Source organism: Rhea pennata, chromosome 15 (genome assembly GCF_028389875.1).
Source record: "Rhea pennata isolate bPtePen1 chromosome 15, bPtePen1.pri, whole genome shotgun sequence".
Lineage (NCBI taxonomy): Eukaryota > Metazoa > Chordata > Aves > Rheiformes > Rheidae > Rhea > Rhea pennata.
In genome coordinates this window covers 11,414,629-11,430,877 of record NC_084677.1, presented here as the reverse complement: position 1 = coordinate 11,430,877, position 16,249 = coordinate 11,414,629, and the positions used below count along the sequence as shown (strand labels likewise).

At 43.6% G+C, this 16,249-nt stretch overlaps 1 protein-coding gene across 1 annotated transcript in view; it reads right to left on the bottom strand.

The window, feature by feature from the left end:
* POLR3E (RNA polymerase III subunit E) overlaps positions 1-16,249 on the bottom strand; it is a 29,370-nt gene that overhangs the window by 1,746 nt on the left and 11,375 nt on the right. The window contains exons 11-21 of the mRNA XM_062587919.1: positions 15,812-15,897; positions 14,916-14,960; positions 14,740-14,831; positions 13,816-13,936; positions 12,171-12,252; positions 9,549-9,608; positions 8,330-8,487; positions 7,958-8,022; positions 5,994-6,490; positions 1,781-1,858; positions 737-862 (exon numbers count right to left, since the gene is read on the bottom strand). Of these exons, the coding sequence (XP_062443903.1) occupies positions 737-862; positions 1,781-1,858; positions 5,994-6,490; positions 7,958-8,022; positions 8,330-8,487; positions 9,549-9,608; positions 12,171-12,252; positions 13,816-13,936; positions 14,740-14,831; positions 14,916-14,960; positions 15,812-15,897 (1,410 nt within the window). The remainder of the gene's footprint in view (positions 1-736; positions 863-1,780; positions 1,859-5,993; positions 6,491-7,957; positions 8,023-8,329; positions 8,488-9,548; positions 9,609-12,170; positions 12,253-13,815; positions 13,937-14,739; positions 14,832-14,915; positions 14,961-15,811; positions 15,898-16,249) is intronic.

Below are 16,249 nucleotides of genomic sequence, written 5' to 3'. Positions count from 1 at the left end.
AATCAGCACCAATTCTCTTAGATTTTAAGCTAATAGCTTTTTTAATCACTTGCTTTAATGATGCAGGTGATGGTGAGCAAAAGCCTAGCAAAAATAAAGTATTGTATTAGTTAGCAGATTTCTACTTAACCATCTTGCATTGTGTTAAAGATTGTCACTCAACAGCCTGCATCATCCTTACTTTATTACCTTATGCTCCTTTAGAAAGTAAATGGTTATCTTCAAAAATAGAGATAAAGGATTCAAACATACAATTACCATGAAATGTTTTAACTAGTCCTTTATCTGCTTGCTTTGCGGCAACGGTTTTGCTATTTACACTGCTCTAAGACTTGCTACAAAATAAAACACATTTCCATCCAAAAATGTGGAACTTCTGCTTTTCATTAACCAAAAGCAGTCAGGTGGTAAACTTAAATACTGTGCAGAACACTCCTACCTCCTTAATGTTTAACTCTACACTATTTAAAAATAAATATTTTTTTGAATTTACACAGAATAACATCAGAGTCAAAATCACTATTTGGAAACAAACAAAAAAGTTGAATGAGACAAGTGTATTTGAAAAAAAAAAGGGGGATGAAAAAACAGGCTCTGTCCACATTCCAACAGCAACTGTTCTAGCACGATTATCACTTGTCAATTCATGGTAAAATTATACAATTCTTTGGTCAAACCATAGCATTAAAAATTCATGCATCAATTGGATTAAAACCACAAGTGAATAGGAACTTACCTTTAACACTCTATCCACCTCCTGCTTGTTTAGATCTTCTCCACATTCTTGACTCAACTGATTCTGGATGACATTCCTGCGCACTCGATAATTTTTTGAAAAGATTTCAAGCAAAACTTGGCGATGCTTTAAAAGAAAAAGTATCATAAATACATAGAAAGATAAATATAGTTGTGCTTCAGTGTGTATCAAAACTGCACGCGCCTTAGTCTGTGCAATGCATTTACTCAAGTGCCCCAAAGTAATCCTTAGTAATCCTGAAACTGTCCCATTAAATCAGCTCACCATTGCCTTTTTCCCTGAGAGCTCTGCAGGATCACGGCTAGATCTGCAGCTCTCTGGTGACCTGGGACACCTCTGGAGGTACAAGCATATGCTGGGAGAAGGGGCTGCGATATATTTCTCTCAAACGCTTCCATGAGATTCCATGTAGTCCATTCCAGCCAGGAGGCTGGATACCACTTTCCTCTAGAACACTGCATTAAAGTGCATTAGTTTTTCCTATAAAAATTCACTTAAATTGTGGATGCAGAAGTAACATTGTCTATCCACATTTTGTTAGGCTCCTCCCTTCACTCTATTTACTCTGTTATCAATTAAAAACTTAAGAGATGCTAACAGGTGCCATAATTATTTGCTACTCTAAAAATAAAGAAAAACAAACACATCAGGTACCATCACATCATTTAGTCGGTGGTTAATGCAGTGTTATCATCAGAAATAAAAAAACACTGGTCTGGATCCCAGTCTAAGGCCTACATCAGGGAATCCATTCTCCCCACAGGTTCAAAATCACTTGCACTCCCTTGGGTTAGTTACCACCACCCGCTGCTGTTCGCCCTGTCCTGACACAGGAGTCATCACCCTGCACACTCAGCACTCGCTCGCAGCCCAGAACAGGTTGTGGCTGGTGCTGAAAACTGGGGACTTCAATGGGGAAAGGGGAAAAACTACCTGCGATACCCCTGCCAGAAACACAAACGCAAACAATGCCAAATGCTCAACAGCCATCTGTTTGGGACTGTCATTTATTTTTATCTTTACCTGATCGTAAGTGTCACCAGCTTCCCAAAGTGCATAAACCTTTAGCTCGTCTGGTGAAGCAGCAGTCTGCGGAGGAAACTGAGAACAAGAGGCTGTTAAAAATAACAATCTGTTTAATGAGTTCTGCTTAATGATTCCGTGATACGGTATCCCTGGACACCTATTACTGAATCAAAAACATTGTGACCGTGTAACGAGAACTGCTGAAACATCAGCTCCACTCCGCATTCAAAGGGGCGATCTGTTGTGGCAGCCCCTGCGCCCCTTCAGGCCCGGCCCGGCCGCCCTGGCGAGACACCTCCTCACGTGCCCTGATCGCTTCAACAGAACCGTGACCCCCATCAAGTTTGTCCCATGAGGTGACCCTGGAGCACCGAACAGGTAACTGTGGCCTCGGAAGGGGACAAGCGCTTCGGCACCCGGACCTGGCTTTGGTACGCACAAGCCGTGTCTGCTCCATGCCGCGGGCCACCCCAGGGGAAAGCTGCACTGGCGCCACGCCGACCGCTTCGAAGCTGTGAACGGGAACTGCTGGGCATCCCGGGGCCCGGCGGATTCGACACGAGGACAGGCCCCCCCTTGGGGGTGTAGGGACAACCACCAAGTACCAGGAGAACCACCCCAGGGTTGGACGTTAACCAGTATTTCCAAGACAAGAGGTCTAGATTTTTCCTCTCAGCAGCACTGCTCCCAGACCACCAGCTGCCCAAAGCAGCATTGAACTGAGAGCACAAAGTGCATTTCAGGGCCCTTCTGGAGGTTTTTATGGTTGTGGTGGCAGGTTTTAGCTATTCAGACTGCATGCTGCATGCATCTGCTTTGCTAGCCCCCAGTCGGGATGATGGAGGAGCGCTGCTCTGCTGCTGGATTCGTCATCTGATTTGGGGCAGGCTGTAGGGCTCCAGGAGACTGAACACAGATGGACAGGAAACCTGCCATTTCAGACTTATTTCAGACTTCAAAAATGAAGTGTTTTTCTTCCCATGTGACAAGGGAGAGAAACACCATTTGGTTCTTCTGAGCTCCTGCAGCTGGGAAAAAAATACAACTGCCTCCCCCCGTGATATACACACTCCTGCAAAAATAAAATACCCTCCATTTGCCTCAGCATTTCCCCTCAGAGCAGCGACTAATGAGCAATGCTGGAATACGCATTCACTCCTGACATGTCTCTTCCTGTCTGTCACTAACAATTTATTCCTTGCTAACTGCCCAGACGACCTAAATCAATCATCTACGAAAAGCCAACAAGCCAGTTCTGACTGCTCCAGGATTCTTCAGCCCTGGCTGCTGGCACAAACCAAACCTTTCTTCCCAGCCCCTCTCGCGCCGAGCCAAAAGGATCATGAACGAACGATCAGCCTTTACTTCCACCTGTAATCTTAATGCAAAGACGAAGAGCTTTTAAGAGTTTTTTGGGAGCTACCTGGTGGGATTAGCAGCTCGACATTTTTTGGCCCACATGCCTGTAATATAACAGGGCAGTTAGTAAGAGCCAGGAGTTAACATCCTTATTTTCTTATACGGACAGTCTCAGCTTGGAACACCTTTCCACAGCCTTCAAATCTTTCCTTTAAAATGTTAAATGTTAAAATGTTTGCCCAGTGCCCCCTCCTGCTCAGCCTCCCCCCCCCCCCCCCCCGAGGCAGTGCAGGGTGCTCTTGGATGAACTGCTGCCCTGGGTCCCCAGGGCCACCAGGCTCAAACAGCTGCTCTCAGGGAGGAGCCACTGGCTTCAGGATGTGTCCCACTAAAGCTCTGAGCATACCCTAAAAATAGTCACTGCCCGGAAGCCTAGTATTTTAGTTAACCCAGAACGAATGAATGGGGCTGAATCTGCCAGAACAACTAATCAAGTGAAATAATCTTAGTGATAAGCTGCTGAGCATTCCTCCCCAAGAGTCCTGGCACCGGTGCTAGACCAGAAAGCTCACAGTAAGCGCAGGGCAGTGTTCCTGCCCCGTTACCCTAACCAGGCAGGAAGCAACAAAAAGGTTACATCATTTCCTGACTCCTAAAAAGATCCTCAATTTTTGGCAGAACCTCACTGCTCCGTGGACCATGAGAAGGGAACCAGCAGGAGACAGCCACCCCCACCAGTGTGTAAGAAATGGGTGCAAATATTCAGGAATGAGCTTCCTGCTCAAACGTTTCCCTGCGGGACTAGAGCACCGGCTCAGCCAAGTGCGAGCTCTGAGCAGCATTTGCCAGGGATGCCTCTCTCCTGCCCTCTCTAACAGCAGTAACAGCCTGCTATGCTGAGGACCTGCCTGCCCAGGCTCTGCTCTCTGCCAGGAGGAGGCTGCAAAGCCCAGGCAAGCCAAGCACCTCACCAAAGAGTCCTCACAGCCCCATCTGCAGCTGGAGTGGCCTCTCTTGTGGCTCCCTGCAAAGACTGTTTGACTTCTACCCTGGGTGCAATAGATGAGCTTTAAAATAAACCCTTCATTCCCCAGTGAGATTTCGATTGCCATTTTCAGCAACATGTCTTCTATAACAGGGCAGTGTGCAACCGAAGACTGTCTTCACCCCCACAGAACATCATTTTAATTATCTCAGATCATTGATTTTTATCACCAAAGCAGTTTCAATTACAGAAAACTAATGAGCTGCTATGAAATCCCAAGCCAAACAACCCTCCAGGCTTTCACTGAGCTCAGGCAGCCTTGCTAGGTTCTGACAAAGCTGTCCATGGGAATAATCAAGAAATACCAGAGCATATGAGCCCATGCAAAGAATAAAACCAGCACAGGCACCTTGGCCATCTCCAGAGAACATGAGCTGGAAGCTTGGGGGTAACAATTCACATTGTTGCTGCTGATAGTACAGGCCTATACAGGCCTGTAAGATGAGTTTTGCAGTAAATTCCGGGTCAGCAGGATTAAAACTTGCAGAAGACCTCCAGTAAGAGAAGTTCCAGCTACAACCTTTAAGCCTTACAGTCTCTTCCATGATAGGGTTTTTCAGAAGGCCAACCATTTGTCTTCAGGAAAGTTTTATTTTTATGTATTTTTTTTTTTAAAAAAAGAAACTATCCCTCTTTCACTACTCACGGCATTTAAACAAAGAGTGAATGCAATCACTTCCAAAGCTTCCAAAGCAAACAAGTCCTAGCCCCAACTTACACAGCAGTAATAACCTCAACATACTACACTATGTACAAAAGAGAGTCAACCCAGCAGTAAAGAGACAGCTCTGTGCAAACATTACCCCGGGGACTTGGGGGCTGTCAGAAGAGAAAAGTAGAAAGTAGCGAAATCGGCAGCATTCCTAGCGGCATTTCAAGTCGGTTGCTCCAGACCCAGGTGTCACGACACCTACCTCGCACACGGCTGCACATGTTCTTCCTGCCTTCCCGCCTGCCCTTATCACGGCAGACCGTGCTGCAGGCTCCCTCTCGGCCTCCTTCCCACTTGTGCCTCCTTGCCCGCTCTTTCAAGCGGTTCACACATCTCCTTTCCTCTCCCCCCAAAGGCAGCCAAATCCCAATTTCTCTCTCTGGTTACAACCCATTGAGCACTGCCAGACGGCTTGTAAAAATCATTTTCCTTTGAGGCTGTTTACCATGATGTCAAATTCCTTTTCCTTTCCTAAGCAAGCTACTGTCACACAAACCTGTCTCTGATTCACGCAGTCACACACAGGTAATTTCCATAAAGACAAAGAAAGCAAAGACACTGCAATGGCCTACGAGGAAAAGGATCGAGAAAAAGGATCGACCAAGGAAGCAGCCACAGATACAGCTTGTGGGTTTGCCGAGGGCCCTGCCAGGAGGCCCTGCTGCACCAGGCAGCGCACGTCACTGCTTCCTCCACGGCATCCCCCAGAGCAGGAGCTCGTAGGGCTAGGGGAAAGCAGCTGGAAGGATCTCTGCAGGCCTGGCTCTCTGCAACTGCCTTGACTCATGTTACAGAGACAGAGGTGTGTCACCACACTGAGCCACTGCAGCCCAACAGGTCAGGCAGGGAAACGGCCCCAAAGACAACTATTCTACACAGCACGCCACAGAGCAAAGGCAGCAGAGCAGCAGGTCTGTCGGAGGCAGGGTGTCCAACAAACCTCCAAGAGCTCCCATATAACCGATATCTGACAGCTACTCGGAGCACATCTGCTCCTCCTGCCCACCACACAATGCATACACATTTCACAGCAGACATTTAATGTCCCCTCATCTCCTCTTCCCAAAACATACCACAGGAAAAACCATACTTACAGGCACCAAAATTTGTTTGCAGCCAGTGTCCAACACCATGTCCTGTAGCATTTTGTCTGAAATGCCACTGAACAACGTATGTCCTGGAGGCAGACTGGCTAAGTGAAGGTTAAATAACCGTTTAAGCTCACTCAGGGTGAGTACAAATTGTTTCTTAAACGTTGACGACACAAATGCCTTCAGTTCTTGGGCTACTCGATCAATGCAGCCTCCAGGCAAGTGGCCATTTAAAGAGTCCGTGGAGTCCTCCTCTGCATGGAGACCATTGACAATACCGTTGTTCAAGCCCTCATAGGCTGAGGTGTCCATGGGCTCCTCGTCACTAACAGGCTCCTCTTTAATGCGGATGTTGGAAACATCCATCTTGGTTGAGGTGTCATTTGATTTCATCTCTGCCTTTTGCTTCTGGAACTCCTTCTCCAGCTGCCCATAGTTCTGTTTGACTTTTGCTTTAGCCATATTGACTCTTTGCTCCCCAGAAACCAGCAATGGATGAGCTAGTAAGAAACAAAAGATACCATATAATCTCAGCAAAACCAGGACTTCAGTTCTGCAGAACGTTTCTTGGGCGGATCATAGTGAAAGAAGCCAGGGAACATCATCTGCTAATGAAATCTAATGCTTAAATCTGATCTGCAAGCCAGATGCTCGGGGAAAGGTGTTGCAGTCAAGGAACCTGAAGCCAAAACAAAGTCCATTCAAGCACACTTCAATTACTAGGGATCCTAGCATAAACCAGCAAACAAGCCGCTTATACATCACTACTTGCAGCCTAAACGCTTCTCTGCTAGATAATTTTTTTTAAAAGCACTTCGAGGCTGGTAGAGCAGGCTGCAGCTACTGTCAGAGCCAGCAAAAGGATGCCCTATGGTTACAGTGAGGTGAGTAAATGGCTTAGCAGCAAATCTGAACACTATTTTAGCAAGTGGTACACAGTATGAAAGTGTTTGAGACTCTCTTCTCAGTATTATAACCCAGCTAAGGGAGGAAGGGACAGGAGGGAGTCCTCTCCTACCCTATCCTGCCACTTTTGCCTCAGGGTCCTCAACACCCAGCAATCCAGGAGTGAAAGGAAGGGGCATGCTGGCAGCAGATGAATCCAGTGCTAGTCCCAAGAGAAGGAATGCTATGCTTAAGGAAAAGGCATGCACAGCACACAAGCTGTTATCTGCACTGCTGTTAGGCCCACTAATCCTCTCCAAATAACCCCACACCTAATCCTTCCAAGCAGATCAGACACAGGGTATTGAAATGGATTCATATGCGCGTTTGTCAGTTCTGTTTATACTCTTCATTGGCTCCAGAGCCTGGCAATGAGCCAAATGTCTAGTTAAAACTCTCTGGAATCTCAAGTTTTCACAATGTTTTAGGATTACGGAGCAGCTACTCTAATATTCTCACTGGCATTCATGGTGGAGAAACATGTCAAAAAGAGCCTCATGCCTCCTTACGCCCCCCTGCCAAACACATTCCTCATTAATTGCTCAGCCCTCAGCTACATCACAGAGTCCAGTGCAAATCAGGGGAAATAAAAAACATCCACCTTCACTGGGACTGAGTAAGGACTTGTGCACATCAGCTTGCAAACTGAGAGGTGAGAATTACTCGTGCACTGACCTCTCTTCAGGAACTCCTTACAACGCTTACTCCATAAAAGACATCTTACTGGAGAAAGTGGGTAATAGATCCAACTGATTTTACACAGTAAAATAGTGGCCAAGGAATCCTCCCTGCTCTGTTACAGGGATGCTATGGCAAATCTGTGTCACCTCAACAGCAGTGATGCTAATGAAGACCAAGGTCTGCCTCAAATAATCCAAAGGAAATAACAAGAAAGGAAAAATACTAAACAAAACCAAACCAGTCCCCAACACATTCAAAAGCAGAGAGGGACTCCAAAACATCAGCTAGACATACGGAGAAATGTATGTGCTTCCAGATTATTCAAGTACACTTCCATTTACCTGATTGTGCCTCTTGCTTCTTTGGTGTCAAGTGCTCCTTTAAGAGATTATAGACCTTTTCTAATCTGAAATACAAAAATAAAATATACCAGAACAGTTTCAGTTGTTGTTAGGCCTGCATGCTGCTGCACTAGCATTAGCCATTAGCCAGAATACTCCATTTTCAAAAAGCTGTTCTTCAAGGAGCCAAGGAACAGAAATGGCTTATATGGTGCAGTGACACCCCCCATCATACCACTGCCTGGTGACTGTGAAGAGAAAAATCACCGAGGTAATAGAGATCAATACAGATATCTGTCAGTGTCTACAGAAACTTACTACTGGATAGTCCTCTGTTTTAACTTACTCCCCAAAACAAAACAAGTCATTTACTTGGCCTGAATGCCCATCCACAGCATATGCTGCCTCTGAACTATATCTGGATGCTTCTTCACAAAGTCTTCATCATAAGGGAGCATGAACTCCCAACCTTTATTTATTCTTGCCACAGACATGTGCTCTAGGAAGTCTTTCACATCTTCTGGGCAAAGCTGAAAGAAAAAGTAAAAGTATATGTGATCATGGAAGTCAACTGAAATAGAACATCTGCAGCCATGCAAAAATGGGCTCTGTTCCATGAGGCAAGAATTAGATTGATTTGGCATATGTGGCATATACTCCAAGAATACACACCTAGGTAAGTAAGAGAGAGATACTCATTCTTCTCTGCAGCACCAACACTTTCACATAATGCTAAAGGCACAGCACTTCAGAGACCAGTGGTGATTAATCATTGACAGTCATATAGCTCACGGCTTGTTTTATAAAAGAAATGGGAATTTCCCAGCTGAGATTAAAAGACTATTGTGAAGAGAAGCATATTCTACAATTTAACCTTCCTTATTTTAGAGCTGTGGGTCAGACAGGCTGTATCATGTCTGGTACAACCTGTAAGCAGTACTGGATCTTATGGTCCGAAAAGCAGCTGGTTTGTGCATAAACTGATTTATGTTCTATCATTTTACTGCATTTTAAGGAAGATATTTTTTGCCATCTTTGCATTCTGTTTCTCATTCATCTGCCAGTTTTAGCAGCATATACTGGTACCTCAGTTGCCTTTAGGCAATGAACCATCCCTCTTCTCCATCAGGAGGTAGGTGGCTCAGGTTCTGTTATGGTTTCAGTTCCCATTACTTGGTGTTGGCAGCTCCGTGAACTGCAACCTGAAGAGCTGCTGCTTCGTATCCTGCCTAAGCAGTGTAGCTCGTGTGGACTGCATGAACACTTATCTGCTTTAGTGCAAGATCAGCTAGCTGAATTCAAACCATGTCCAGCTTTCCACTGAATCAGATGAGGGGACAAGATGCGTTCTAGTGGGTCAGCTATAAGGACAGTTGTGTCCTGTGGAGTCATGGTAACTGCGGGAATTACATAAGGAGTATGTATACCTATTTCAAGTGAAGCATGCCAGGTTAGCAACACTGCAAGAAAGCAGTAATGTAGACGCTGCGAACTAGAGAGAAAAGGCTTACAGCAGCACCCACTACAGGCTTGCAAACAACACTCAACGCTTATCACTAGCCTCTGGTTTAGGAAGAAAAGCGTCACTCACTTTTGTAACTGTCGCCACTTCCTTTCGCACAACCCAGCGATCCTGCGTGAACTTCCACATCTAGGAAGGGAACACAGGAGAAAACGCCAAATAACTATACTTAGCAGTTGTTTCCTTGAAGTCAAAGCAATAAGGCTGTTCAGCAATGTAACCAGAAGAACGGAAATCCCACTCCTTCCAAGAATGTAGAATTAGATGATTCTCAGCAGGTAGCAGGCAGATGCTGTCTGGCCTCTTCCTTTCTCAAATGGCTATGACTGCAACATCAAAAACTTCAAGAGTCCATGGTTTGCTGTGGTGAACACGTGAATACAAAAGCTATGAAGAGTCTCTTAAACCTCAAACTCCATTTCCAAAAAGAATCCCCAAGCAACAACAAAATAGCCCCCACCTTCCTCCCCCCCCAAAATCCAGTGCAGCTATGCTTGGATTTCAGAAGTTGGACGGTTACACCTGAGACTCAACTTCTAACAACGCACCTGATCACCAACCTAGAGAATTTCTCTGTCCACTCCTGTTAAGGTAGTGGCCCGCAGAGGCTGGTGACTGCTGCCTTTCTACAGCCTGCAGTCTCCTAGAAAATGTCCATTCCCTTCTTCAATGCACATCACAGTCATGCCAAGCTGGCCTGACATTCACATACCCGTCACTGTTAATGGAAAAGCTCAGTGCTCTGCAGAGCAACTCCTAAGGACTAGCTAACATACTGAGGGGCAGATGCCTAGAGCTGGCTAACAGGATACACGAGGACTTGCACAGAATGAAGACTGTCTGAATATGACCTTTGATTTCTTCCCGTCTTCATTTAAATAGACTACAGCATCTTTAGTCTGTGTTTAATAATAGCTTGTGTGTTAAGAACGTTGTGAAGAATCTGAAGTCTCACTCCTGACTATTTCTCCCTGTCCAGTCATGTCATCCATGAATCCTTCTCCCTGATCAAGCTTTTCTCTGCCCACAAACACAAAAAACCACTATATTCACTTTAGGGCACACAACATTTTTCTTTTAAAGTACAAGGACCTGATGTCCGTAGGAAATGCATCTATCACTTCTCCTTGCACAATACATCCAGCTGTGAGGCAGCAGTTTCTCACAGAGAAGCACTTTAGCCTCAGCTAGAGCCAAGAATACCCATATCCTCTGAATTTATTTTGTGAGAATCCATGTGAAAAACAAACTTACAGAAAAGATGCAAATTGCTTTTACTCCTTCCCAAGGTATAGTATGGCACAGTTGGACAACAAAGTCACTACTGGCCACAAATATTTTTAAAATTTATTACTTTACACAAATGTAATAAATAAGGAAATAAAGTTCATTTTTCAAGCTAGAAATCATGTTTTCTCCACAGATGCATTACAGCATTACACACTACTTACAAGTCTTATGACTAAAACGTTTCATTTTGTATGAAAGCCAGAAATATTGATGCTGTTTGCTTTTACGCTGTTAACCTTTCCTATTATAGAGCTAATCAATAGAGAACCTGCCTTTAAGAGTAGCACAGATCCATTTCTCATGCAAGGTATATTTACTATTATTCAAATGAGAATAATTTATCTTTACATCTTAATCTAAACATTACTGCTTATTTAACCGAGCCTAATACTTTCTGGTTCCTAGAACTTTACGCATGACATGTCACCTAATCTGCTAGGTCCTAAGGACTTATGTCACTGGGTCACACCTGAATCCAGGTCTCCATACGGCAGTGTCTGGGGCAGACATCAAGACACAACAAAAGCCAGTTTCAATCACCATCAGTTTTATCTTACACTGGCACTGTAATATTCTTAAGGTCTCTTGCGCAGAGTGCTCCTATTTAGAGCTAAATCTCATAAACAAACTTTGCAAGCAAAGGGAACAGTCAGGTCTAACTGGAAATGCGATAGCAACGCACTTGTCAGCGTCTCTTTGACGGAGCAGAAGCCATAAAGTGAATATGAACTTAGAAACCACTTAGGAACTTAATTCTTTCTACAATTAGCAAAAAAACCCCACAGTGCAGAGGCTGTTCCTTTTTGCTGTGGTTACACGTGTGTTTACGAGACCTGTATTCATTTCAACTTCCATGTGCAGCTACTGTTCACAAAAGGTGATTAGGAACAAAGTCCTTTCATTGATTAGCAGCACTGGTGAGTAAAGTCCTTTTCAAAGATCAACTATGCATGCACAGGGAGCACAAGGCTTATCCACACCACTCTCCTGAGACCTCATGGTTGTGAGCCTGAGGAACTGTATCTGGAGGAACAAGTACTTTATTATCCCATTCTGGCTTCTCTGTGAGGCCTGCACTGTAGAGCTGTGTGACAGTGGCTCTACAGTGTCTTATTAGAAACGGATGAACAACACACTGTTAATGACAGATGATCTGAACCTGCCAGCCAGTCACAATGCCAGTCCACAACATCCCCGTGACACACTTGTGACAACTCTGTTAGGATTAAAGTATAAATAATTTCCTTGGAGGAAACATCCTATTGCAGTAGAGTAGCAGAGTTTTGAAATGCCATGGCCTCTCAGGCAAGGGTCATCTTGTTGTTGGTGGGTTTGTTCTTTTTTTAAAAAAAAAGAAAAGAACAGGGGGAAAAAACAAAAAAAAAATTCTTTTGTACTTACAACAAAGTCTCTCCCTCTACAAAGCACTTCTGCAGGAACTCCACTATGCGGGCTAGAAGAATCTTTTGGGTAGAGGACATCACTGTTAATTAAAGAGGAACTTGGATTAGTTACTGTGTACTGCAACTAAATGTCATTAGTGAAGATTAAGATAACAAACATGTCCTCCCTATTCTGCAGTTATATTACACCTTTATCCAAAGCTTGGACTACATTAAAGGAATTAATATAGGTGTAATTGCATCACTGCAACTACACCAGTACAAAAAGTGCTTATACTAGCAAAGCCTAATCTTGTGACTAGCAGATGCATATAACACAGGTATAAGCTCTGCTTTGTTCTAGCAAAGCCTCTATTCCCTTGTATCAGCGTAAACAAGACCACAAAGATCCCAAGAAATGCTTGGCCTAACCTGGTACACAGCCTTGAAGGCAGCATTTAGCCAAAATGCTGATCTGTGGAAATGAGTTTATTTCCTTTCCAGCAACCAGGGACTTAGGAGAGCCATGCTATAAAATTCATTGCTCGAACCAGACAGCTTTGGGACCAGCAGCACCCTATTTGTATGCCTGTTTGCAAGGCCAGTTGGATGGTGTCCATGAGCCATCTCCAAAGTCTCAAAGCAACTCAGGTTCATAATCTTGTTTCTACTCAGACTGGAGAAGTGGGTTCTCACACCATTTAAAGCTCTGATGTGTCCGGGTGCTGCTCTGTGCCCAGCCATCCCAGACAGGCTGCATCTATGAGAGATGCACACAGCCTTCCCACAGAAGTAGGAAAGAATCAGCTACAACATAAAAATAAGCCAAGTGCTAATATACAGTATTAACTGGCTCACAGTTTCCTTCTAGGACGGCTAGGGGAGAGCAAGGGATGCTGAAAAGTTATTCACACTGTTAGCTCGTGCCTGTCTCACAATAGCTGAAACGCACCCTGCTAACAGACTTGGATAGGTAGCCAGTGCCGTTCATCTTAGTATAGACAGGTGTCTGGAGACTAAAATTTCCTGCATGCAGTAGTACTCCACCCAGGTAAAAATCATACTGCACTTCAGATTGAATTCTCAATGGGATGCTTTAGCCTAATAAACAGGAGGGTGATACAGAACCTATTTCAGGTACTGCACACAGTACCCCCATGCCTGATTTATCAGTAAGATAAGGCCTTCCAGAGAGCAGCTTTCAGCTGACAACGGCAACACCCTTTGATGAACAGCAAGTTGACTGCACAAAGGTCTGTCTTTGACTGAATTTACCCAAGAATAATTACAGCTGAGAGGGGGTTCATTTTGGGTGTTTATGCTTGATACTAATCTCTGGAAGGACTCAGGACTGTCCTCTCCCAGAATAATATGAGTGAATACATCACCGAAAACCTGACAGAACTGAAATGCAAATACAGATTATGTCAGGCACCAGCCACAATTTTAGATGCACTGAGCTATTTATCATTTAATGTCAGCCCTTTAAATTTTGAATACCCAACTGCACTAAAAAGCATGAACATTAAATCAAGATTTTACATTACTGTAAGGTAAGAACACTTCTACTTTAGGTCAGAATGACAAGGAGTACATAAAATCCATTGTTCCGATTCTCTCCTTACAGCAGGAAAGCGCGTCCCAGCAACAAAGACAAGCCATACCTCTTCACGACCCAGTTTCCCTGGACCAGCATTGCCACCTGCTGTATGCAGCGGAGAACTGCCGTAGAATCACTCCCAGAGCCCAGCAAACTCATCAGATTGGCAAAAGGCATGACCTTCACTGAAAGGAAAAATACACAGCTGCTTAAAAGTTCCTTCAATGCACATGAGACAGATTTATAGATTCAGGATATTATGATTTATGCTTTATGTGGAAGTTCACAGTCAAATTGTATCTTAGAAAAAAATAAAAAATTAAGCTTTTAGTAACCCCCCACCTTGCATTACAGTCCACATCTGTTCCAAAAACATCAGCTAGTGTCGCACCAAAGTTAATTATCTTAACTGGTCACAAATTAATGCATTAATAAAGAAAACATCTATGCTTTTGGCAATATTTGGAAACAGATCCAACTGACAAGAGAGTAAGCTCCTGAGGCAAAGTCTTCAGGATCCATTCCCTTCAGATAGTCAGCAACATCAGAGAGAATAAAACCATCTCGGACAACACTCAAGAAGTGCACGTTACCGAGAACTTCCCAGGAAAAAAAAATGCTAAAGTGCAGCTTGTTCCATTAACCTTCAAGTTATAATTCATGCTCAGACTCCGTATTTCAGGAAATATCTGAATAAATAGGTGTATCCTGAAAGCTATAATTAGATTAGAAAGTATTCTGAAAGTAAGTTGATTACAAACACAAAGAGCAGCTGTGTCACCTCTGCTGTTACTTCTCTTCTCTTCCCAAAAAACAGGGTAGGCCTTCACAAGAAAGTGCTCAGGATTTGGATGCTTCACAGAATCAAAGAACCAGACTGACTCTGTCTGGTGGGTGACAGAATGGACACTACCAGGAAAGGTACCTTATTGGAGGCAATTAGAGGTCACAAAGGAAAGCGAGCCAACAGATTACAAAAGCTACAAACCATTCTTCATCAGGATCTTAATCTGATCAGCAAGGGGTAAAGTTCTCAGCTGGGCCATAGAAAGCACATTGCTTGGAGCCATTGGTTTGTCACTGCAAATAAACAAACACAGTTGCAGCTTGTAGAAAACAGCATCCAGCCATTATAGGCTTTGAACATTCTGTACAAATACTTACTTCTCTTCCTCTACACTTGGAGGCATCAGCATCATTAAATATTCACTAAAGGGAAAAAAAAAGCATATATCTTTAAAAGGCTTGCCTTGAGATTTTCCAGATTTAAGTACAGTTATTTCCTGCTTAGAGCAATTCTATTTGTATGAATCTACAAAACAAACACTATCCTGAAAATAGTCATCTCCTCTTTCCCACCTTCCTCCGTAAATTCAATGCTAGTAAAAGCTATTGACACTCATCTGTCCAAAGAGAAGGTATGAAAAAAATGGGAATCAGACATCCCAGCTCTTCTGCTCACAAGAGGCGTCCAAACAGAGGAGCTGCAAGAGCAAATACATTAAATAAAGGTGCATGTGTTTCCTTCCTATTCCTTTGGCCCTGGTTACATCAGATTACAATGAAGCACTATTACTGGCTGCATTGTGGAAAGATTTCCACATCTCCCACATAGCTGCAGTCACCAAGAAACAAAACCAAACAAGTTGCAAGTAGTTTCAGGTGTCTCTTACAAATCACAAAAGAAAGTTTTATAATAATCACTAACAATGGAAGTTGTTGGCTTCAAAGTCTTTGTTTCTTTTAAACAGCAGGAGCTTTTGTTTTACTTCTCCTTTACAGTATTTGGAGTCCCAGTAATGCATGGTTGTGATAACGTATGAGAAGCTACACTCCCAAGTGAAAACAACTAGTTTTAATCTCCAAGCACAGGGAAACGCAGGAAGCAACATGTGTAAGCTGAAGGCGGCTAGTGTATCTACTTTTATTTAAATAATTTTTATCATAGATTGCATTATTAACTTCACAGATCAGACTTTTAAAGAACATATCTGTTTACCATCCTGAAAACAACCCCAACAAATTACTGCAATTTCTATAAGAAATCATAAAACTTCTACCTGGGAGATTTAATTAATTCTGTGTTCTCTGCGAGACCATGACCTTGACTGAATAAATACTGGCGCTCATGTTCAGAGCGGCTATCCTGGATATGTGGAGAAAAACAAGAGTCACTGAGACATTCAGAAAAGATACCAGAGAATTGGATTCCTCATGCAAAACCACAGTCATCACTCAAGTGTTCCATCTTGTTAAGTTATGCTCTGCTTTCATTTTCCTGCACAATGTTCATGTAACAGAAGAACTTTTTAGTTGGTAAGATTTCAAAATCTCCTGCCAGACACACATGCTGTGTCAAACACACAAGATTTCTGGCACTCAGCTGACTGATTTCCCCAACAGTTTTACAAAGTGCAGCTCGTAAGTGAAGACCTGAGTGATTCTTGGACTCAGGTTCCCTTTCATGTCTGCCTAGCTCTCAGTTTTAAATCTTTTCC